The sequence below is a fragment of the Chanos chanos genome, chromosome 6 (genome assembly GCF_902362185.1).
Source record: "Chanos chanos chromosome 6, fChaCha1.1, whole genome shotgun sequence".
Taxonomy (NCBI): domain Eukaryota; kingdom Metazoa; phylum Chordata; class Actinopteri; order Gonorynchiformes; family Chanidae; genus Chanos; species Chanos chanos.
This window is the reverse complement of record NC_044500.1, coordinates 6,270,428-6,296,911: the sequence shown is the minus strand read 5'-3', so window position 1 is coordinate 6,296,911 and position 26,484 is coordinate 6,270,428. Positions and strand designations below refer to the sequence as shown.

Below are 26,484 nucleotides of genomic sequence, written 5' to 3'. Positions count from 1 at the left end.
TGTATTTGGTTGAAATTACTGAGCATCCAAGAAACGCTAAGGATAATTTGCAACATGTATTCATGTAAATAGTTGTTGCTGAATGTCAGTAATCAAATCAATAAAAAGTAATTGCCTGAGGGAAGAATCTTTAATTAAATTTTAAATCTTTAGAAATCTTTTAAAGAGCTGAAAAACCCAATTTTGAACATATTTTGATTGTATATTTTCCTAAGTAAGCTTATTTTAATTTCCTTGAAACTTTTTTACGGGAAAGTGTTAATGTTCATTGCAGATATATAAAAAAAAATGTAAAGATATTATATTACTGAAAAAGTATTTGGAGTAGAGCCACAGGATTTTGCAAGGTCCCATGAATTTAATAGAAGTTTTCACATGAATTTTTTCAAGAAAACCCATGACATGAGCTGGAGAGCCTAGGTGAGTTGGTATGGAATGACTCTAAGGTGTGTCCTCACAACTGTCTGTAAAGACAGCTGGCCTTGTTAGCAACTTTTACACATTTACAGTTGTTCTTTTTTCCATTTCCAATATTATGAAATCATTCACAGCAAATGTTTGTAAGCCGTACAATATTTTGAATTTTGGTTCCAGATTAAAACACGTTGATTCAGTACAGATGATTCAAAACCAAAACGTTTGATCAAATATTAATGAAAACATTGGTTTGATTAGTTTTACAAAAAGTCCTCCCTGGGACCCTGGTTAAGATGGGTTTGTTGAGCCTGGCCATTGGGATTAACTACCCTGATGCCAGTCTTAGTCTAGAATTCATTTAGGCTATGAAGAATTACACAAATCACAACAGCGTAGATTATCTAAAATGGTTCAACAAAATCCATTTCGGATGACAGAGGTTTTACAGTGCAAACAAATTATTTCTCTAATGATCATTTTATATTTCATTTTATAGGTAGCTCACTGAAAATGTTTTATGCATATTGAACTAATGTGGTGGCCCTGTGATCCCACTAGACTGCTATAATCCTGATAGTTTTTCTCTAACTCATCATAGCATAGCATTCAGGTGCTCCTTGATGACAGGAAGATGTTCTGTAAAGAGAACTGGATTTGGTTCCACTGTTGTGGCTCTGCTTTTGCCTGGTTTGAAAACACCCCAATACCCCAACTGTCTTCTCACTGTACATTTTCCTCAGTTCCATGTGAGATGGATGTGAGAGGCTTACTTTAGATCAGTGAAATTGGTTCTAAGGATGTACATGAAGTCACAATTACGACATCATGACAGCAAGGGGTAAATTACTTTCTTTTTGCTGATATGGTTAGGAGATTTCTGACGTAATGAACGCCCAAATTTGTGAATTTGACAGAGTATCTTTGATTCAGGGGAGGTGATTTCTTTAGTCTGTTAAATCTTCAAGGGTGTGCGTTAATTTACAGATTAAAACTTACTGTTAATGCTCACTGTGTCCCATACTGTACTGTAAGGGAGACGGTGTGAGATCATTTTTACAGAAGCAGCAGTCACATTTAGATGCCAATATGAACAAAACTACAACTGATTAAAAATGCAGAGACTTCAAGTTAAAGTTAAAGGTAAAGTTAAAGTTAAAGTTACTTGAACTGAGAGACTTCTGAGGTTACTTTAGGATTTGGCCATTAGTATTCAACAATATAAAAAATTAAAAGAGAAAATAATTTAAGAGGTGATCAATATTATGACTGTACTACCCTTTATTAACAAATAACATTATATCTGTTTTCTCTGAGTTTATCTTAAGCCGGCACTTGTTCAAATAAAATATAGCTAATGGCTGAAACTGATTAATGAATTTAAGATCAGAAAATACACTGAGTATAAAAACTTCTTACATTTGTCTTTTAACATTCATCTCTCATATTTCACATATATATCACTGTCCTTTTGTTCTTCTGTCATATTTTGCCTTGTTCATGATGTCCATACTCTGATGATGTCATCAGTCTGCTTTCTCTCATTCAGTCAGTTCTGTACTGTGAAGGTAAAAGGGTGATGGTAAGGACTTCCACAGACCAAAGCCAGTTATACATACAACATTCACAGTTATTGACTGCTCTGTAAAGGAATCATTTAAAACATTATTTAAATCTAAGAGTGCAATAATGTGTCAGAATTGTATAACTGTGACACATTTCATAACTGTCAGGCCACATTCTCTAACCTCAAAGGTTTTCTTCATCCCTGTCCCATATTCATATCACATCATCATAGTTGTCAGGTCCATTCACTTAAACACACAAACATCAAAATGTCCAAACGTTAAAGACACTCTGAGCCTGTGGAGAACATTCCTTTACTGGTGCGTAATGTTACCATAGATTATGAGAACATTAGTCTGAAACTCACCTGTTGGATTGATTGGAACAGTGATGACGTCATCATAATCCTCTAGTGGATCCTTTAAAATTGTCTCTGAAACAGTAACTGATACTATTATGACTTAGCCCTCAAATTTACTTTATATCTACAGTTAACATAGTCTGGAAACTTCTATCTTCTCTCAGCAGGCTTCATTATAAGCAAATTTGCACGGATCAGAGCAACAAGTAATTACTAATACACCTATTTGCTTTAAATGAATTCCCATGAGAAATTAGTCAATATTTAATCAGTATTAAAAACAGAACATTAAAAGTATTACACATGATGCTGTTGTTCTACTATAGTCCCCACTGTCTGTGATTAACCACCAACTCCGTAGCTTTGAGCCTTACAGTGATTTTAACCAGTAACCAATGAGAAAGGCTCTCTGTGTGGTCACATGCTCATTCACCAATCGGACCCCCTGGACTTTATCCTGAGGTGATGACATCATCAATGCCCTCTGGTGAAACCTCAGTTCCAACCAGCTCTGAACCAATCACAAACATAAATTATGGATATCCTGTAATATGGAAATACTGTATGTTATACAGGTATCAGTAGTGATTACCTATCACACTTCCAGGACTTCTCCCTTCAGTGATGACATCATCATGACTCTCCACTGTGAGCTCTTTCACATTTTTCTCTACATCAGAAAATACAAAGACAAATTTCCCTCCATTCAGAACAGACACTGAACAGTAACAAGCTGTCAAACTGCATGTGTTTGTATTAAAAATACGTCATTAATCTAAAAAAAACAGAGACACACCCATCATGCTGCCTGGGTTCTGTCCTCCAGTGATGACATCATCATAGTTCTCTGGAGGGTCCAGTGTCACCATCTCCTCTGAGCCTGATAAAGTCAGAGAGACTTTTTAATAACAACACAAAACTTCCTTTCAGCAACATGATTTCCACATATCTGATTACAAAAACAGTAGAACAGATCATATGATTAGTCCACACACACACACACACGAACACTCACAGACTCACGCACTCACCTCTCAGGTCACTGGTACTTTTCACATCATCATAATCGTCCACTTGTTCCTCTGCACAGACAGTGAACATACAGTTTATCTCTTCACATTAACAAAGAGGCTCCCAGTGCACACACAGATGTTGTCATATTTTAAACTTTAGTGATATGAGATTATAGGACAGCTCAGCTCCAGTTTTGTCTTTTACATTTTTAAACAACATTAACCCAAGTCCCAACAACAAGTCCCAGTCCAATATTCTTGTGAGTCTGGATTGGAAAAACTGGTCCTGGACCAGTTGTCAGTCTCTGTCTCTGATGTAGTGTAAACCTTTATTCCCCAAACTGCTGATCTGTGATCAGGTGACAAGGGGCTGATATGTAAATCTGTAAGTGGAGATGGAAGAGGCCACTGTACCTGAGGGGAGATCCTCTTCCACATCCTCATACCCAGACATCTCTCCTTCAGAGAGAACACGACCTGTTCAAGGTCAAAAGGGCAATCATGAAACATGAGAGAAAAAAAACCAAACACACACACATGGACACAGGCAAATATATCTTCTCTCTCTCTCTGTCTCTCTCTCTCTGTCTCTCTCATTCTCTCTCTCCCTCCCCCTCCCCTGTTCTCATAGGCGTAACTCACGGGGAGGACAATATTCAAAACAGTGGTGTTTGTCCCACCCAATATTTTCCAAGATTATGCTTTTAAAAAATGTGAATACATATTTGAGAGAATTTGGCTCTCGTTTAACCCTCTGAACATGGGGAAAAAAACTTTTAGCCGACGAATTCAGTTGCATACGCATAAACGTCTCTGTTGCTATGGCATCGTTTATCAATGACCCAGAGCACATGGTGTTGACAAGGACTGTGGGGATAATTACATCTTTCCGTGCATTAGTTCTCCATCATAGATAAAAGGAAGAGGGGGACAATACAAAAGAGGAAGCTGAAAAATGATCTTATAGAGTAAACACTTGTGCTCGTAATATTTCAAACGTCCTAAAGCTTTTCTCAGTAGACCATTCCTTAAATATGTTTTTTTCATTCTGTGGGTGGCACTGTTGAATCTCAAGCTGATGCAGACTAGTCGACTCCACACATAGAAGAGCCTATGTTCTTAGCTAAATTAGCGAGTAATTAAAATTTTTAATTCATGGGGAACAAGGAGTAATCGTCAGACTAACGATTGCTCCCCCCCCCCCCCCCCCCATACTGAACAATTTTCCGCACTAATACTGAAAACACAGTTACAACTTTGCTTCAAACTATCTCCTTACCAGACGCGCCATATTCCACAAACCACCCCCTGCCTTTCATACACACACAAAAACACACAAACAGACACACACACACAAACTGACACACACTCACACACACACATTCTACTGTCAACTCCGGCTCGCTCTCAGACACGAGCACCGTGCCGCTCGCTGACATATGAGAGGCCGTTACACCTGTGAGTCTTGTGGTTTTTGGTGCTGAGTTCTCTGGTTCAGAGCAGGAAGCCCAACAGCAGTAGAATATAGTCAGGGTTTCAGTCTCTTCCCTTTCACCCCATGTCACCCCAATTAATGATGGAGATGACACGTTTTTCACCATCAGTAATGAAAAGAAGTTCAGCTCATTTCCAGAAGAGAATAAACTCACTCTGATTTGAATCTGACTTGAGTTATTTTTCCCAAAACTCAGGTAAACTATCAGTCTCCTCTCTCTATGTATTCTATTTCACTCTTTCTTTCTTCCCTCTCCCCCCCACCTCTCTCTCTCTCTCTCTTCAAAAAGTAAATAGAGCACATCCTTGTCCACTCACCTCTCCTGACAGAGCCAGTGCTTCTCTTAGTGATGAATCTATGGTCAATCTCCTCATAGACCACCTCGGGCAGAGTCATGTGTCTCTTGGTGGACAGGGCTGTGTGAGATGGAAAGATTGGCTCATATTTTGATGAAGACACAGTGAGCAGCATGTGACAGCATCTACAGAAACTCTTCATCATCATCATCATCATCCTCATCATCATCCTCAACATCAACACTGACCCTACCTCTCCTCAGTGCTCTATTCTGGTAAAACAGCACGACCAGAAACACCACCAACAGTAGGAGCAGAGTTCCCAAAACCAGGAACACCACAGAGGGAATGGACAGAGCGGCTGGGGGCTGGGGAGGAGTTACCCGTCTGGGGGCAGCTGCTGGAGAGACATGAATATACATTACAGTGTACTGGACATACCAGACACACTCTTTCATTTCAACATGACACCCCATCACTCTTTAGAGTAAGATAATGGTTTATAAAGGTGTCATGAGTCTGTCAGTAACAGGAGACATTTTTAAGTATCTAATGACACCAAAATATCAGTCACTCTAGTCTCATCACCAACCAGAGATTTTGAGACCGTGGTCACACAGGAACAATAAGTATTAGGCTACTGATGAAAGTTCTGTAGCAGACTTGAGATAATAGCAGTGAGATGATCATATTACCTTTTGTTGTTATTTGGGAGGTTACAGACGTTGTTCTCTTCTCTGCACAGACATACACACATACACACACAGACAGACAGAGAATATACCTGTTTAATTCAGAATGGTTATGGGAGATGATCATTTTTATAATGACATTAGCTTTTTCAAGTAAAGATGATGATGATGATGATGATGTTGTTGCATTAGAGTAAACATACCTGTAGGTGTTGGAGGTGGTAAAGATGGATCTGAAAAAAGTTATATTCAGTTCAGTTATTTACTCAAATAAATCTTTGTCTGACATGTTCTACTTGATTTCTGTTCAATATATTTCTGTTCAAACTGCTCTGACATGTTTACAGTCAAAACCACATCAGAATAGCGAGTGATTCAATCAGTATGAAAATCTCTGGTCCACTCATACCTGTGCAGGTGAGTCCAGCGTCTTTGTTATGGGGGCAGTCAGTGTGGTTCTTCAGGGAGAGAGAGCAGTCCCACAGGTGGATCTCATTCCCTCTACACTCCACCCTGCTCAGCCACACAGCTCCCTCTCCACGCCCAAACGTAGCATTCCCATCAGCCCTCAGTGCTGGCCCACAGCCCAGATGTCTGCACACCACCTCAGCATCTCTAATGTCCCAGTCATCATCACAGACTGAGCCCCAGATACCTTCATGATAAACCTCCAGTCTCCCAAAGCACTGGTCCTCTCCTCCCTTCAGTCTGAGGGGTAGATGGTCTACACAGCAATTCACGACATAAAAATCTTACAGCAAGAACTCAGATTCACTGATCTGTGTGTGTGTGTGTGTGTGTGTGTGTGTGTATATTTGTTGTTTTTACAGCATATCATATTATTTATTTTAGCTGTCAAATTTTTAAAAATATTGAATATTGTGAAAAGAATTATAATTGAATTTGAAAAAGACTGAACATGCACAATTTTATATATAAAAACACAATAAAACAAAAAAGGAGGGGATAACAGTATTTTTATACTTTCACAGGTTCTTTACACAAATCTGAACCACAGAAATTTGATTTGAAATGAGAGTGAAATATAACATGAGTGAGTGCCAAGCATTCTGACCTGAACATGGTCTGTGGTTTGAAGGCAGGGAACATGTCAGGTGACTTCTGGGGGTTTCTTCTTCATCTTTTGAATAGAGAGGAAAAATGACGTTATTACTTTATAATACAGTAACAGTGTTAACATTCAAGCTTTTGACTCATTGACTGCATTAACACAACTCTAAATCCCAATGACATCAGCTCAAAATCTTTCATAACCTTCATTAAGAGCACAATCACGGCCAATCCAACGGCTTTAACGGTCCATAATACACATCGTCTATATTGATGGGAAATCACTCTTCTACTGGTGTGGCTGGAGTGAAATGGTGGCATCAAACAGATTGGATCATCATCATCATCATCATCATCATCATCATCTGAAAATTGTCAGGGCATTTGTTTCGTTAGATAGTGATGCTGACTTTACCTGAACAGGTAATGTCGGCCACTTCAAATGCAGTGCAGTCATTCTGATCCCACGGTGAAGATGGACAGTTCCACAGAGTAGAGTCATGTGTTCTGCAGGTCACAGAGTCCAGCCAGTTTTTAGCTGAAGCCAGTCTGGGTGTGGCCTCAGGACTGACGCTGCCGCTCTTTCCACAGTTCAGCTCTTGGCAGATTAAAGACACTGTGTCTGAGTCCATCTGGTTCATGCAGACATTACCCCAGGTTCCATTGTAAAAAACCTCCAGGTTCCCAGAGCAGCCTTCAGTCAGTCTGATCTCTTTAAACTCTGAGAATAAAAGAAAGGAGATAAAGAATTAGTTTTGAGACTGTGTGACACTGTAATGTGATTGTTAAATAGGCTTTTAAATATGTTGGCATACTACCATAAATCTGTGTTAGTGACTGTGTCCTGAGTACCTGAACACACCACTCCCACGTCCTCCTTGTGTCCACAGGACTGTCGACCCCACCCCTTTAATGAACAACTCCACAGAGACGTCTCGTTCCCCAGGCACTCCACCTCATCCAGCCAAATGGGTCCAGTTCCAGGACCAAACCAGGCTGGAACCGGAACACTGAGAGCCTCTCCACACTGCAGCTGTCTGCACACAACCTGGGCTTCCGTCAGATCCCAGGAGTCATCACACACTGTTCCCCATGAGCCTTCATGGAAAACCTCCAGACGCCCTGCACACTCACTCCCAGAACCCACCAGTCTGAGGGACCTGTGACCTGAGACATATGGAAATATATGTATATATAGTTATACTGATTTTTTAATGCCTTTTACACTATCAAAGGCCAGAATGCTGGTGATATAATACTAACCAGAGCAGATGATTGACAGCTGTTGGCTGGAAGTGCAGTTTGTAGTTTGAGGAGAACTGCAGTTTCCCAGGTGATCTTCAGTCCCAGAGCACTGGAAACCAGTCAGACAAACATCACCTAGACTGAACAGAGAGGAACCATCGACCTTAACCACAGAACCACAGCCCAGCTGTCTGCAGACCACAGAGGCTTCAGTGACACTCCAGGAGTCCAGGAGAACTTTCTGCCAGCCCTGGGAGACATAAACCTCCAGCTCTCCCTCACACTGTCTCTCTCCAGTCAGTCGAATCTGTCCAACATTGGCAGCTATGGAGGACTCTACAAAAAAAGAGCTGATATTTACTTAAAGCCTTTTTAGCACAAGTATTTCACTTGTAAGTAAACATGTATTAACTTGAATGCATGTATGTCATGTACCTATCAGATATTCAGTAATAAACTGTGTTTCACATTCCTACTCACTAGAGCAGATGACTCCAGCATCCTGCCTATGAGAGCATGCAGCTCGACTCCACGAAGAGATGACACATGCTGAGAGGCGTGTCTCGTTCCCCTGGCAACCAAACACATCAGCCCGTACTGGGCCACTGCCCTCCCCAAACCAGTCCGCCCCCACTACGGCCAAGGCACTCCCACAATTCAGCTGCCGACAGAGGACGTTAGACACTCTCATGTCCCATGATGCATCACACACCGTGCCCCATTCGTAAAGGTACTTAAGTTCCACTCGACCTGAGCAGGGGTCAGAGCCGTTGACTAGTCTGAGCTCTGTGTAAGCTGTGCACAAGAGAGAAAAACATTAAATATACACAGACAAGCGGGAAACGCTGCATTATAACATATTACTCAAGAACAGTTAAGAATGACAGACGGTCAGTGCTTAATATGAAGGCTACTTAAACAGATAGGTCTTATAAAACTACTTTACCAGTACATATAAGTCCCACGTCATTGTCATGGGAGCAGTTGTGTCTCTGTGAAGCTGATTTTGGACAGAAGAAAATACCAGATTCATTTCCTCTACAGTGAATCTCCTCTGACCACACCTGACCCTCCCCTTTGCCAAAAGCAGCTGCTCCCAGCACCTCTACAGGAACCCCACAGTCCAGCTCTCGACACACAACCTCTGCATCCTGCAGGTCAAAGTCAGCGTCACACACCGTATCCCAGGTCTTCCCACAAAGTGTCTCCACTCTCCCAGAGCACAGGTGAATGCCATTAACCAGTTTGACCTGACCTGTGGGTTTAGACACATGAAATTACTATATTTGTACAGTTACATGTAATTACATCAAACTGATACACGTTTACAAGTTCCTTTGTTCAACAAGATTAAAGAGGCAAGTCATTGTTAATGGTCAGATGTTATCCTTAGATGATTGTACTTTTAAATTTCTTTTACAATTTTCAGATTTTTGAAGAGATAGTTTACATAAAAAAATGAAGATGTCTGTAGTTCTTATGATAACTAACTATTTATATCATATCTGATGTTAAAGATAATTTGCCTGATGATAGGAAGTAGAGTTTTATTGTTGAGTAAAGAAATTATATTCATGTAAAGGATTGCCAAGATTTAGTTGAGCCGACCTGAACAGATGACTCCAGCGTGGTCTTCATCCTCACAGTTATGTTTACCCCATCCATCTGATCTGCAGTTCTTCAGTGTGATATCTGAAAAACTACAGTTCACTTCATCCATCCAGATTGGTCCTGATCCTGGACCAAACTGTGAATTTCTTTTTGCCTCTACAGCCACCCCACAGCCCAGTTCTCTACACACTACCATAGAGTCAATGATATCCCAGCCATCATCACACACTGCCCCCCACTGTCCCTCATGAAGAACCTCCACTCTCCCAGCACAGCGACTACCACCATCCACCAGTCTCACGCTGTCTGTAGATGAGGGAGGCAGAAATGGAGAGAGAGAGAAGGGGGGGGGAGAGAGAGAGAGAGAGAGAGAGAGAGAGAATTATGGTTTGCTTATGTTATTATATGTTGATTACTTCTTTTTTTTAAATGTTTACTCACTTTATAAATATCTCTTTGTTTTTCAGCATTTAGTGATTTGTCACTGGTTCTTAGTGAGCGTCTTCACACATAATGAAGGAACTGAGCATCATCATACCTAGACACTGTGTGTTTCGGACAACCTGTGACTTTTATTTTATGAGTTGTGATTTTTTTTTTTAACTCACAGGTATGTGAACTTTCAAACTCTAACTACAGTCTGTATTTGACCATGTCTCAGTGAAATCCATAGTTTTGGTCATTGACCACTCTTTTCTTTATCTGCATGTTCCTTTACCTTACAATACATGTTTTATTTGAAGTCTGTAATAAAATCAAATAAATGAAGTAAACAAATGTGGCCAAGAGGCTACATTTAATACAGAGAAAAACATCTTCTGCTCTTGTGTTCAACTCTTGCTCTGATTCAGAGATTTTATCTGTTTCTCAGCACAGCAGAAACACAGACTTTTGATATGCAAAGCTTTTTTTTAAAATCAAATCTATGTACTGCAGAAAACTTTTTGCACAAACATTAAATGTCAAAAAAGATTAATTGTTGAAAAATGCTTAACAGTTATTGAATATTGCATTTTGCTTCTTCATATTTAGCATTTAAAAATGGTATTTAAGATTTTCACACCGTAATAACTGTAAGAAAACAACATAATTTTGAGCTTAAATGTGACATAGATTCTGAGATTTCATTTAAATCATTGTGTTTAGCACCCAGTATATCACTTCACACTGTACCTGACTGCCCTCCATGAAGAATCTTCATTTTCCCAGGACAACCACCATCACCATTCTCCAACTTCAGACTGTCTGTACGTGTGTGTGTGTGTGTGTGTGAGAGAGAGAGAGAGAGAGAGAGAGAGAGAGAATATGAAAAACGGATTAAATGAATGTGCTCATCTCATAATGTATACAGTCAAATTTTAGGATTTTTAAAGGAGTTCACATAAAGCATGAAAATGATGACATTTGTGACAACTTACCATTTATAACAGACCTGATATTGATCATAATTGGTTTGACAATAAGAGGCTGAAATATACAGTTGTATTAAGGGATAGGTGACTTCAGGTCTGTTCTGTCTATTCAAACTGTAGAAAACTGAGGTTTAGTTCAGTCTACCTGAGCAGATGACTCCAGCATCTTCCTTATGTGTACAGTCATGTTCACCCCATCCATTTGAACCACAGTTCTTCAGTGAGGTATCTGACTCACTACAGTTCACATTATCCATCCAGATTTGTCCTGATCCTTCTCCAAAGTGAGCAGCCCACAGAGTCTCTGCAGCCTCACCACAGCCCAGCTCTCTACACACCACTGCAGCATCAGTCATGTCCCACCAGTCACTACACACTGTCCCCCACTGCCTCTCATGAAAAACCTCCACTCTCCCATCACAGCGACCACTACCATCTACCAGTCTCACACTGTCTGTAGGCAGGGAAGGAGAGAGAAAGAGAGAGAGAGAGACAAAGAGAGAGAGAGAGAGAGAGAGAGACAGAGACAGAGAGACAGAGAGGGGCAGACAGAGAGAGAGAGAGTGAGAGAGAGACAGAGAGGGGGGGGGGGAGGAAAATTATAAGTTTACTTACATTGTTGTGTGTTGTCTTACATTTTTCCATTTTTAACAGAGAGTTGATGTAAAAGAGCATATTAATCATCATTCTGTTTCTCTTTAGATATCTCACTTTTTTTATTGACTGTAATAAGAAACTAAAATCAAAACATTTTAGGAATATGTCTTATTGTAAAAGAACGACATCACCAAATTACAAATATATATACTTTGTTATATAATCACAAATGTTTCTACTTGAGTCATATAAGAGACACGGTGCACAGTAAACCACCTCTACACATCAACACGTCCTCTTTAACATTATAATCACACCAAACCCAGAATAATTCAGTCAGCCATTCACCTTTAGACCAGGAACCTGAACTTACCAGCTGTGGTGAGGTGAACCATGGAGGAGAGAAAAATGATCCATAGACAGGTGCCCATCTCTCTCTGCCCCACACAAAGATCCTTTTCACCCACTCTGCTCACAGCACAACCTTCTCCTCTGCTCCTCCAGAGTGACTGAAGGAACTGTCTCCTCTCAGCCCCTCCAGAGAGCAAGAGCCCTCCCTCCCTCACCCGCCAATCAAACTCATTATTACCTTATCAGAGAGACTAACGGAAACCATCAAACAGATACACTGACAAATCAGAATTCGTTGTTCACTTCTCGCCAAATACATCGAAATAACATCAGCCCGTTTGAACAGAACTCCTCCCCGTATTTACTCACATCTGACTACAGAACGACAGTTGCAAACCTAAAAACAGATTATTTTTTTTTCAGAGAGGAAGTATACACACATATACATTCCTACTCTGCCACCTGCAGAGGAAGAGGAGACAGGAACCTATTACAAACCCTCAACATCAAAGCCTGTGAAAATCTCTAATGCTACAGAAAACAGAAATATTTGAAAAAGTTGCCACTGTGTGAGAAATTCAGTGAAGATAAAAATTATGTTCAGATGAAATGCATGAAATGTTTTTCTCTCCATTATTTCTCCAGAGAAATGAAGAGATCCCCAATTTCATAACCATAACCATTTTCAAAAACTGTGATTACAGCTTTCATCCATAAGGGGACAGTAAAACACAGAACACTTTATTTTTACGTAGCCCAGAGGGAAAATAAATCATTTATACAATAAATAAAAATAAATAAATATGTAGTGCCCTTTACCCCTGATCTACGTTGAGGCAAAGGCCTGAGTTCTTTTCTAATGGTGGATTTCTCCTAATTCTTATAGTCAGTGAGTTTAATGATTAACTGAATTAAATAAATTACACTAAGGGTCACAGAGTATGTGTGTTATTCACTATACCAGCACTAAAAATTCCCTTATCTAGATATATTATAAAAAAAGAATTAATTTATGAATATAATTGGTTATTTGTTTATTGTATTTGAAATAGTAAGGGAAGTTGAATATTGGAGCAAAAGGAGGAAATAAATAAACAAAATATCAAGCACAAATAGATTTTTACAGGAATGGTGGAATTCAGTACTGTACAATTTGATTAAGCGTTCATAGCAAAAGATATCCCGTGCGGTGTAAGGTTGACGCTAAACAAAGTAACCACGTCAGTCACTAAAAACCGTAACAGTATGAAACTAGGATACATCAGTAACTAAACATCAGGTTAAAACTATTTAAATAAATTCAATCAGCAAAACTCGATGTCAATTTAAATAAAACCTTGCCGATAAAACTCTATATTATATCAATATTCAATCCAGTATACTACTCTCTTAAAACAAACAGGAATTAAATGACAGCTCGGACGAACGTGAGCGCCACTCACACTCGCAAGCAATGCCTTACAGCTGGAGTAGTCAGCCCCGTCTTTGCAGGCCTGTGTCGTTGCTGGTGTTCGGTGAGGCCACAAACAAACTTGCCGCTTCACTCGACAGAACATAAAAACAAAAAACAAAAACAAAAAGGTACCACCTTCCGCGTACGACTTTAACTGACATCGTAAGCCAGTCCCCAGGGCAGAAATCCCGTGTTGGAGTGACAGGTATGAGCTGACGACCAAGATGTCCAGCGTTTCCAGAGGCACTCCCGGTGGCTTAAACCTCTATCTGCTCTTCTCTCTACATCTGATCACCAAAACTGACACAAAATTAGACTTCGGGTTGAAAGTCCGTAAAAATAATTTAAAACACTGTTCCAAATAACACAGATCAAACAAGAACACAGTCCTCAACTGTAGAAAACCCAAAAGAAAACCTATTTTCTCCTTGATTTTTTTCTGTTCACCCTTTTAAAAACATCCCTATAACCGTTCACCTTTGAAGAATAAACTCCAACCGTCAACTCACTCGCGTCTCCCATTCTAATCTCCCCCTCGCGCACACTTGCCACACTTGACCTTGAGAGAACCCTTGTCTCAACTGCGTAACTGTAACTTCGGGGTCTCTACAAACTATTTAACATGATAAAATATATAATATATAGTGTGATCTAATTTTATTTATATATTTTTATTTCTGGTCTAAATTATTTGTTTTCCCTCCGGACTACAAACACAAGTCATTGGCGACTGACTCCATAAAATTGTATCAAAGCGTTAAATAGATTGCAGAGAGCCCAAAGTTCAGCCAATTACAGTTACACAGTTGAGACAAGGGTTCTCCCCGTTGCATGTGTGCGCGAGCGAGAGCGAGAGTAGAAGGGGAGACGCGAGTGAGTTGACTGACCGTTATAGGTTACGTTTCAAAGGTACGTAAATCCGCTGGGGGACAAAGGGGGGTTTCTTTTGGTTTTGTCCAGTTGTCCAACCGAGCACTGTGAACATTATTTTTTAAGTTGTTTTATTCGGAATAGTCTTTTGAATTATTTTTACGGAGTTCAAACTCATGTCCAGGGGGCTATTCCAGAAAGCGGGTTTAGTGAAAACTCCGAGTTAGTTAACTCAGAGGGAGTAATAAACCTCCTAATAGAGCAGTCCTATGACTTCATTCTCCTAGCAAAACAAAGCCACGAGGCTCTTCTATTAGGAGGTTTACTACTTGAGTTTTCACTAAGCCTGCATTCTGGAATACCCCCCCCAGATGGCATCGGTCGAAGCAGATGTTAGCCTAGTTTATTTTGTGTCAGTCTCGGTCATTCGACGTTGAGGGAACACCAGATGGAGGCAGCTTTAGGTTTTTTTTTCGTTTTCCCTTTTTTTCTGGCTCTGTCGAGTGACGCGGCAAGCTTGTTTGTGGCCTCACTAGAAACGACACAGAGCTGCAACCAGGGCCGCCGCTACGTACACGCACTTCACGCGCTGTGCGTAGGGCAACAGGTGCTGGAGGGGGCACCAAAACATTAACGTTCAAACGTAAACTAACAAACTACATTAGTTACACAAAAAATGCACAGATCGGGAACCGGGAATAAATGTTAAGAAATCCGCCGAATAAAAGATTATTTGAGGCTGTCATCGCTTTGCAACCTAACAGCCAAAAGCAAATCGAGAGTCCGCCAAAACAGCCAGCGAGCACAGAGAATTTCTGAGATAAATGTACCCGGATCGTATTGACAAATCCAGAATTAACAGCGATTATGTCCGCTTTTGTATCTTGATCTTTAACACACAACCTAAGTGTCTTTTTATGAAATTGAATGGAGTAGCAATCAGAGAAATACTTGTACTGTTCATTTAGTTTGTGTGCAGACAGTTTTATGTTTTTATGATATTTTGTTTGAGTGTGCGTGTGTGTGGGCCCACATTCGTCTGTTTTTTCATTTGATTCCTGTTTGTTTCAACAAGAGTAGTTTTACGCAAAGGCGTTAATTATTCTGCGAATCGCTGGTTTAATTGTTAAACAAAGCGGATTAACGGGAACAGGTTGAAACTAATGATGGATTTAAAGAGGAGGTTTGTTCCTCCCCTGTTTCAAGCTGACCAACCGCCACTGGATACAGTATTAACTTCCACCATCCCTGTAAAAATCTATTTGTGCTTATTATTTTTGTTTATTTATTTCCTGTCTTTTGCTTCAATATCAAACTTCCCTTACTATTTCAAAGACAATAAACAATCAACCACTTATATTCATAAAGTATTTCTTTTAATATATCTAAATATGGGAATCTTTAGTGCTGGTTTAGTGAATAGCACACATATTCTGTAACCCTCAGTGTAATTTATTTAATTCAGTCAATGATTAAACTTACTGACTATAAGAATTAGGAGAGATCCACCATTAGAAAAGAACTCAGGCCTTTGCCTCAACGTAGATCAGGGGTAAAGGGCGCTACGTTTATTTCATCCATATACCTCTGTGTGTGTTCATGTGTATTTTATGCAACAGGGTGAATCCTAGAGTGTAAGCAGTTTCTTCTGGATGACCAAGCACCAGAGGTGTTCTCATGACCACCCGTACGTGACTGTACTGTAATTTTTTCTCTATGTCTCCTTAGCCAAAACAATATACATGTAAAATTGTCAATGTCAGTACTCAGGTCATGGGAGAAGACTCTGTCTGACTGTCTGAAACAAAGGTATGATGACTATCTCTCACTTATCCTTACGGAAATGTAGGGAGCTAATATCCACCAGACACAAGACATGTACCAAGAAACATGAGAACATGAAAATCAGAGTAAAGGACCAGGAACTCACAGGCTTTGACAGGTCATGTGCAAAATATGCAGTCCTTCTCACCATTTATTGTGATTCCCAAAAAGGACATTTAAATATGTGACATATCTTACATATTTAAAATTGAATGGAATTCCATATGATGTTTAAGCAGTTAACATCAAACACAGGGTTGTGTCTCATCCTGAATTTATTTAATCTCTCAGTGACGTAACAAACAGCCCATGAATAGTTATGTGAGTATTTGAATGGTGTCTGAATGGTACAGTAGTAAATTACACTCTGTAGCAGCACTGGCACCGTCTCTGTCAGGTGTCATAAAGTACACAATTATCGTTTGGAGGGTCAGCAAAATGAGCGTATCCATAGATATCTGACAATATCCAACAATGCAGTACAGTGAATGGACAGTCTAAACAATCTTGAATGCCCAAAACATTAAGATCTTTACCCTTTTAGAGAGTGCCAAAGTTTCCGGTTCTCCTTGATGACAGGAAGACGTTCTGTAAAGAGAACTGGATTTGGTTCCACTGTTGTGGCTCTGCTCTTGCCTGGTTTGAAAACACCCCAATACCCCAACTGTCTTCTCAATGTAGATTTTCCTCAGTTCCATGTGAGATGGGTGTGAGAGGCTTACTTTACATCAGTGAAAGTGGTTCTAAGGATGTAATTAGTATTCAACAACATAAAAAATTTAAAAAAGAAAAACATTCCAGAGGTGATCAAAATTATGATTGTACTACATTTTATTAACAAATAGCATGTTTTTTCCCCATTACATCTGTTTTCCCTGAGTTTATCTTAAGCTGGCACTGAAATAACATATAGCTAAAGGTTGAAACTGATTAATGAATTTAAGATCAGAAAATACACTGCGTATAAAAACTTCTTACATTCGTCTTTTACATTCATCTCTTATATTTCACATATATCACTTATCGTATATATATCATATATCGGCCTTTTGTTCTTCTGTCATATTTTGCCTTGTTCATGATGTCCATACTTTTATGATGTCATCAGTCTGCTTTCTCTCATTCAGTCAGTTCTGTACTGTGAAGGTAAAAGGGTGATGGTAAGGACCTCCACAGACCAAAGCCAGTTATACATACAACATTCACAGTTATTGACTGCTCTGTAAAGGAGTCATTTAAAACATTATTTAAATCTAAGAGTCCAATAATGTGTCAGAATTTTATAACTGACACATTTCATAACTGTCAGGAAACATTCTCTAACCTCACAGGTTTTCTTCATCGCTGTACCATATTCGTCCAATATCATCGTACTCGTCAGGTCCATTCACTAAAACACACAAACATCAAAACGTCCAAACATCAAAGACACTCTGAGCCTGTGGAGAACATTCCTTTGCTGGTGCGTAATGTTACCATAGATTATGAGAACATTAGTCTGAAACTCACCTGTTGGATTGATTGGAGCAGTGATGACGTCATCATAATCCTCTAGTGGATCCTCTATAACTGTCTCTGAAACAGTAACTGATACTATTATGACTTAGCCCTCAAATTTACTTCATATCTATAGTTAACATAGTCGGGAAACTTCTATCTTCTCTCAGCAGGCTTCATTATAAGCAAATTTGCATGGATCAGAGCAACAAGTAATTAATTAATTAATTAAACAATAATTACGACATATAACTGCCCTCGCTCCCTGCGCTCCCAAGATTCTCCACTATTAGTCGTTCCAAGAGTTAAAAAGAAGTACGCTAGCTACCCAGCCTTTTCCTACCGCTCTCCCTTCCTCTGGAATGGTCTACCTACAGAAATTAGGGAAGTAAACTCTCTTCATACCTTTAAAACTAAACCAAAGACTTATCTGTTTTCTGGTTTTTTTTTAACTTATGGATAATATCATTTTGATTTAACTTTGCTGTGGACATGTAAAGCCCTTTGAGACTATAAATAGTGATAATATTAGGCTCTAAATAAACTTGTATTATTATTATTACTATTATAAGTAAATATTAAATTAATTTTAAAAATTAAAAGTGAATTCCCATGAGAAATTAGTCAATATTTAATCAGTGTTAAAAACAGAACGTTAAAAGTATTACACATGATGCTGTTGTTCCACTATAGTCCGCTAATCACTGTCTGTGATTAACCACCAACTCCGTAGCTTTGAGCCTTACAGTGATTTTAACCAGTAACCAATGAGAAAGGCTCTCAGTGTGGTCACATGCTCATTCACCAATCGGACCCCCTGGACTTTATCCTGAGGTGATGACATCATCAATGCCCTCAGTTCCAACCAGCTCTGAACCAATCACAAACATAAATTATGGATATCCTGTGATATGGGAATACTGTATGTTACTCAGGTATCAGTAGTGATTACCGATCGCAATTCCAGGATTCCTCCCTACGATGATGACATCATCATAACTCTCCACTGTGAGCTCTTTCACATTTTTCTCTACATCAGAAAATACAGAGACAAATTTCCCTCCATTCAGAACAGACACTGAACAGTAACATGCTGTCAAACTGCATGTGTTTGTATTAAAAATATGTCATTAATCTAAACAAAACAGAGACACACCCATCATGCTGCCTGGGTTCTGTCCTCCAGTGATGACATCATCATAGTTCTCTGGAGGGTCCAGTGTCACCATCTCCTCTGAGCCTGATAAAGTCAGAGAGACTTTTTAATAACAACACAAAACTTCCTTTCAGCAACAAGATTTCCACATATCGGATTACAAAGACAGCAGAACAGATCATATGATCAGTCTAGACACACACACACACACGAACACTCCCAGACTCACGCACTCGCCTCTCAGGTCACTGGTACTTTTCACATCATCATAATCATCCACTTTATCTGCTCACATTAACAAAGAGGCTCCCAGTCAGGGTCCAGATAGACAGAGCAGCACCACAGCACGTCTACATAGAGCCTGTCCACTTCCTATTACTCACGTCGTGCCGAAATTGGCTGCAATTCACCTAGAGGGTGCTCCCGAGAAAGTCCTCAATAAATGGGAGTGAATGGAGCTAAACAGCTAAAATAATTATTTACACCTGCTTCTAAAAAAAAATCCCAAATTTTATTTTAGTTTTTGCAAATAGCATTGATTATATATCAGAATTGAAATGAAAAAATACTATTGTCCTTTCATTTTTCTTACAGGGAAGGCGATTTTGCCCATAAAACGCTAGCATTCTGCTAATGTATGCTGATTGGTCGGTTAAGCATTTATGACTGATTACGAATGTAATGGTACGCTAATTAGTCATTGTGGCATTACTGGTTTGTGCTGTGGTTTGAATGCCATATTCTTTGCGTGTCTACACGATACATGAATTGGGAAATGACATGAAAATAAAGCCGAGTATATTTTGTTGTTATTCTATATCCCACATATGGCCGTAAATTCCATAAAGCCGTGGTGCCGTTAAGTGGCTTGTGGTGCATGACATCACAAATTCTTACAAAAGGGTATTTCACTTCAACTGGAACCGTAAAAAATCTAAAAATGTAACTAAATCTATTATCTTGACGCCTTATATTGAAAACATAATGAACGTTGCCAGAAAAAAAATGTACCCCATGAGAGTGACATAGGCCCCCATTCATTCTGAACTCTCTCGTGAGCGCCTCCTGTCAAACAGGAAGTTCTGAGACTGGAAATTCTCTCCTATTCAGAAATTCTCTGGCAGCACTGACTACATTTCGCCCCGTGTTCTGTGTTTTGGGGTCTCGAGCACTAACTTTCGCCAGTGTCACGGCCACCGTACGTCATCGTTCTGAAACTCTCCGTTTTCCCTCTCTACATTACAAATTTATGCACCCCAGAGAGCGTTTCCGAAAACTATGGGTTTTAGTGTGGATGGAAGGGCTAAACGGAGAAATCATTAGGTCTATGTCAAATTTACCCAGGCTAGTGTGGACAGGAAATCTTATGGTTGTGTGCTGGCAGTGCTGCACAGCATACACAACATACTATGTCTTAAATTTCAACGTCTCTTGAATCGAGTTGTAGCGACGGTGGACGGCGAGGGTCAGTCATGGAATTGCAAAACGTAGTCAACTTATGTGTTGTAGTGATGAACGTCTATAGTGACGTAGGCCTATTTCAGCAACTTCATTTATGTTATTCGCCAACCTGGATTTTTACTCGCATTTGGCGAGTGGTGGGAGCCAATTTTAGACCCTGCCCCGCAATGCGCACACAGATGTTGTCATATTTTAAACTTTAGTGAGATTTTAGGATAACTCGGCTCCAGATTTGTGTTTTAGATTTTTATACAACGCTACACTGAAGGTCCAGTCCAGTATTTTACTGACTGGATCAGGTCTGAGTTGTAAATCTGGTCCTGGACCAAATGTCAATCTCTGTCTCTGATTGAGTCTTAAACCTTTATAGCCCAAACTGCTGATCTGTGATCAGGTGATAGGGGTCTGATATGTAAATATGGAAGTGGAATTGTAAGTGGCCACTGTACCTGAGGGGAGATCCTCCTCCATATCCTCATACCCAGAGATCTCTCCTTCAGAGAGGACACGACCTGTTCAAGGTCAAAAGGGCAATCATGAAACATGAGAGAAAAAAATACAAACAAACACATGGACACAGGCAAATACATCTTCTCTCTCTCTCTGTCTCTCTCTCTCTTGACCCCCCCCCCCCCCCCCACTCCCCCATGCCCCAGTCCATCTCCTTATCACCCACACAAATCATATATCCCACAACCCATCCCCTTTCCTTTCACACACGCACACATCCTACAATCACCTCCGACTCTGTCGCAGACACACACACCCCACGACTCGCTGACATATGAGAGGCCGTTACACCTGTGAGTCTTGTGGTTTTGGTGCTGAGTTCTCTGGTTCAGAGCAGGAAGCCCAACAGCAGTAGAATATAGTCAGGGTTTCAGTCTCTTCCCTTTCACCCCATGTCACCCCAATTAATGATGGAGATGACACGTTTTTCACCATCAGTAATGAAAAGAAGTTCAGCTCATTTCCAGAAGAGAATAAAAACTTGTACTGGTTTGAATTTGCCTTGAGATGTTTTACACAAACTCAGCTGAACTCACAGTCTCCTTTCTCTATGTATTCTCTTACACTCTCTCTCTCTCTCTCTCTCTCTCTCTCACACACACACACACACACACACACACACACACACACACACACACACACTCTTTAAAGAGAGAGAAACAGAATAATAATTAATATGCTCTTTTACATCAATTCTCTGTTAAAAATGGAAAAATGTAAGACGACACACAACAATGTAAGTAAACCATAATTCTCCTTCTTTCTCCCCTCTGTCTCTCTCTCTCTCTTTTTAAAAAGTAAATAGAGCACATCCTTGTCCACTCACCTCTCCTGACAGAGCCAGTGCTTCTCTTAGTGCTGAATCTATGGTCAATCTCCTCATAGACCACCTCGGGCAGAGTCATGTGTCTCTTGGTGGACAGGGCTGTGTGAGATGGAAACACTGGCTCATATTTTGATGAAGACACAGTGAGCAGCACGTGACAGCACAGATGAAGCCCAGACTCTTTCGCTTCACTGTGTCAAAGAAGATCCACACAAACTCTTCATCAACATCATCATCATCATCATCATCCTCAACATCAACACTGACCCTACCTCTCCTCAGTGCTCTGTTCTGGTAAAACAGCACCACCACAAACACCACCAACAGTAGGAGCAGAGTTCCCAAAACCAGGAAGACCACAGAGGGAATGGACAGAGCGGCTGGGGGCTGGGGAGGAGTTACCCGTCTGGGGGCAGCTGCTGGACAGACATGAATTTACATTACAGTGAACTGGACATACCAGACACACTCTTTCATTTCAACATGACACCCCATCACTCTTTAGAGTCAGATAATGGTTTGGAAAGGTGTAATCACTTTTTCAGTCACAGGAGACATTTTTAAGTATCTAATGACACCAAAACATCAGTCACTCTAGTCCCATCACCGACCAGAGATTTTGAGACCGTGGTCACACAGGAACAATAAGTATTAGGCTACTGATGAAAGTTCTGTAGCAGACTTGAGACAATAGCAGTGAGATGATCATATTACCTTTTGTTGTTATTTGGGAGGTTACAGACGTTGTTCTCTTCTCTGCACAGACATACACACATACACACAAAGACAGACAGAGAATATACCTGTTTAATTCAGAATGGTTATGGGAGATGATCATTTTTATAATGACATTAGCTTTTTCAAATAAAGATGATGATGATGATGATGTTGTTGCATTAGAGTAAACATACCTGTAGGTGTTGGAGGTGGTAAAGATGGATCTGAAAAAAGTTATGTTCGGTTCAGCTATTCACTTTGTAAGACATGGTCTATTTGGTTTCTGTTCAATATATTTCTGTTCAAACCGCTCTGACATGTTTACATTCAAAACCATATCAGAATAGCAAGTGATGTATGAAAATCTCTGCTCCACTCATACCTGTGCAGGTGAGTCCAGCGTCTTTGTTATGGGGGCAGTCAGTGTGGTTCTTCAGGGAGAGAGAGCAGTCCCACAGGTGGATCTCATTCCCTCTACACTCCACCCTGCTCAGCCACACAGCTCCCTCTCCACGCCCAAACGTAGCATTCCCATGAGCCTTCAGTGCCGGCCCACAGCCCAGCTGTCTGCACACCACCTCAGCATCTCTAATGTCCCAGAGGTCATCACAGACTGAGCCCCAGGTACCGTTATGATAAACCTCCAGTCTCCCAGAACACTGGCCCTCTCCTCCCTTCAGTCTGAGGGGTAGATGGTCTACACAGCAATTCACGACATAAAAATCTTACAGCAAGAACTCAGATTCACTGATGTACTAATATGGTATTTGATTCATGTATTGAAATTACTGAAGAGTTAAATTTTTTTTTTTTACATTTTTTACAGTATATTGTTTATTTTAGTTGTGAAGTGTTTAAACATATTGAATATTACTAAAGGGATTATAACTGAATTTGAGAAAGACTGAACAAGCAAAATTTTACATATAAAAACACAATAAAACAAAAAGGAGATAACAGTATTTTTATACTTTCACAGGTTCTTTACACAAATCTGAACCACAGAAATTTGATTTGAAATGAGAGTGAAATATAATATGAATGAGTGTCAAGCATTCTGACCTGAACATGGTCTGTGGTTTGAAGGCAGGGAACATGTCAGGTGACTTCTGGGGGTTTCTTCTTCATCTTTTGAATAGAGAGGAAAAATGACGTTATTACTTTATAATACAGTAACAGTGTTAACATTCAAGCTTTTGACTCATTGACTGCATTAACACAACTCTAAATCCCAATGACATCAGCTCAAAATCTTTCATCACTGTCATTAAGAGCACAATCACGGCCAATCCAACGGCTTTAACGGTCTATAATACACATAGTCTATATTGATGGGAAATCACTCTTCTACTGGTGTGGCTGGAGTGAAATGGTGGCATCAAACAGATTTAAACCCCATCATCATCATCATCATCATCATCATCATCATCATCATCAAATGAAAATTGTCAGGGCATTTGTTTCGTTAGATAGTGATGCTGACTTTACCTGAACAGGTAATTTCGGCCACTTCAAATGAATTACAGTCATTCTGATCCCACGGTGAAGATGGACAGTTCCACAGAGTGGAGTCATGTGTTCTGCAGGTCACAGAGTCCAGCCAGTTTTTAGCTGAAGCCAGTCTGGGTGTGGCCTCAGGACTGACGCTGCCGCTCTTTCCACAGTTCAGCTCTTGGCAGATTAAAGTCGCTGTGTCTGAGTCCATCTGGTTCATGCAGACATTACCCCAGGTTCCATTGTAAAAAACCTCCAGGTTCCCAGAGCAGCCTTCATTCAGTCTGATCTCTTTAAACTCTGAGAATAAAAGAAAGGAGATAAAGAATTAGTTTTGAGACTGTGTGACACTGTAATGTGATTGTTAAATAGGCTTTTAAATATGTTGGCATACTACCATAAATCTGTGTTAGTGACTGTGTCCTGAGTACCTGAACACACCACTCCCACGTCCTCCTTGTGTCCACAGGACTGTTGACCCCACCCCTTTAATGAACAACTCCACAGAGACGTCTCGTTCCCCAGGCACTCCACCTCATCCAGCCAAATGGGTCCAGTTCCAGGACCAAACCAGGCTGGAACTGGGTCACTGAGGGCCTCTCCACACTGCAGCTGTCTGCACACCACCTGGGCTTCCGCCAGATCCCAGGAGTCATCACACACTGTTCCCCATGAGCCTTCATGGAAAACCTCCAGACGCCCTGCACACTCACTCCCAGAACCCACCAGTCTGAGGGACCTGTGACCTGAGACATATGGAAATATATGTATATATAGTTATACTGATTTTTTAATGCCTTTTACACTATCAAAGGCCAGAATGCTGGTCATATAATACTAACCAGAGCAGATGATTGACAGCAGTTGGCTGGAGCTGCAGTTTGTAGTTTGAGGAGAACTGCAGTTTCCCAGGTGATCTTCAGTCCCAGAGCACTGGAAACCAGTCAGACAAACATCACCTAGACTGAACAGAGAGGAACCATGGACCTTAACCACCGAACCACAGCCCAGCTGTCTGCAGACCACAGAGGCTTCAGTGACACTCCAGGAGTCCAGGAGAACTTTCCGCCAGCCCTGGGAGAAATAAACCTCCAGCTCTCCCTCACACTGTCTCTCTCCAGTCAGTCGAATCTGTCCAACATTAACAGCTATGGAGAACTCTACAAAAAAAGAGCTGATATTTACTTAAAGCCTTTTGAGCACAAATATTTCACTTGTAAGTAAACATGTATTAACTTGAATGCATGTATGTCATGTACCTATCAGATATTCAGTAATAAACTGTGTTTCACGTTCCTACTCACTAGAGCAGATGACTCCAGCATCCTGCCTATGAGAGCATGCAGCTCGACTCCACGAAGAGATGACACATGCTGAGAGGCGTGTCTCGTTCCCCTGGCAATCAAACACATCAGCCCGTACTGGGTCACTGCCCTCCCCAAACCAGTCCGCCCCCACTACGGCCAAGGCACTCCCACAATTCAGCTGCCGACAGAGGACGTTAGAAACTCTCATGTCCCATGACGCATCACACACCGTGCCCCATTCGTCGAGGTACTTAAGTTCCACTCGACCTGAGCAGGGGTCAGAGCCGTTGACTAGTCTGAGCTCTGTGTAAGCTGTGCACAAGAGAGAAAAACATTAAATTCACACAGACAAGCGGGAAACGCTGCATTATAACATAGTACTCATTTGGAAAAGGCCCTGAGCTTTCCGTTATTTCATATATACATTTATTGTTTACTTGTTGGTGCCTTGTGTCTTGCTCTTCTATCGCACTCTGTGTCTGTCAATCACAGGGATCCCCCTCCCCCTGGTGGCCAGTTACTGTTTACGTAATTACGGAGATGCAAGTATGAGCCAGCCATACTTGGCAGAAGCAGACCTTGTTCATTTCCTCTTTTTAGATCAACTTAAGTTCATAATATCTATCTTTGTGAATTCCCTTGTTGTTTGGAGTGTGTGAAATGTTATCTAAACCACTTCTATAAATAACAGTAAGCCAAAGGAGTGTGTGGTTGGTGTCTTGGAATTAATAAGAAGCAATTCATTACTTCATCCCTGACGAGATGCCCTGTGGCAATTCCAAACTCCCCAGAGTCTCCAACCTAGCTCGTCAATCAAGTTTTTAGAATTACCCACTTTACAACTCATAAATAAAAACAGTTAAGAATGAGAGTCTGTCAATGCTCAATATGAAGGCTACTTAAACAGAGAAGTCATATAAAACTACTTTACCAGTACATATAAGTCCCACATCATTGTCATGAGAGCAGTTGTGTCTCTGTGAAGCTGATTTTGGACAGAAGACAAGGCCAGATTCATCCCCTGTACAGTGAATCTCCTCTGACCACACCTGACCCTCCCCTTTGCCAAAAGCAGCTGCTCCCAGCACCTTCACAGCAGCCCCACAGCCCAGCTCTCGACACACAACCTCTGCATCCTGCAGGTCAAAGTCAGCGTCACACACCGTGCCCCAGGTCTTCCCACAAAGTGTCTCCACTCTCCCAGAGCACAAGTGAATGCCATTAACCAGTTTGACCTGACCTGTG

The 26,484-nt window shown here is 40.6% G+C and overlaps 1 protein-coding gene across 1 annotated transcript; it reads right to left on the bottom strand.

Moving 5' to 3' along the window:
• Nucleotides 1-7,300: 7,300 nt before the first annotated feature.
• On the bottom strand, nt 7,301-25,800 carry LOC115814105 (scavenger receptor cysteine-rich type 1 protein M130-like). The gene is made up of 9 exons (XM_030776828.1): nt 25,776-25,800; nt 25,303-25,551; nt 24,364-24,678; nt 23,927-24,232; nt 9,762-10,070; nt 9,223-9,408; nt 8,700-8,948; nt 7,761-8,075; nt 7,301-7,629 (listed from the first exon to the last, which is right to left on the bottom strand). Exons 1-9 carry the CDS (start codon nt 25,798-25,800, stop codon nt 7,301-7,303), a joined length of 2,283 nt encoding a protein of 760 aa, XP_030632688.1.
• Between the last annotated feature and the right edge of the window lie 684 nt (nt 25,801-26,484).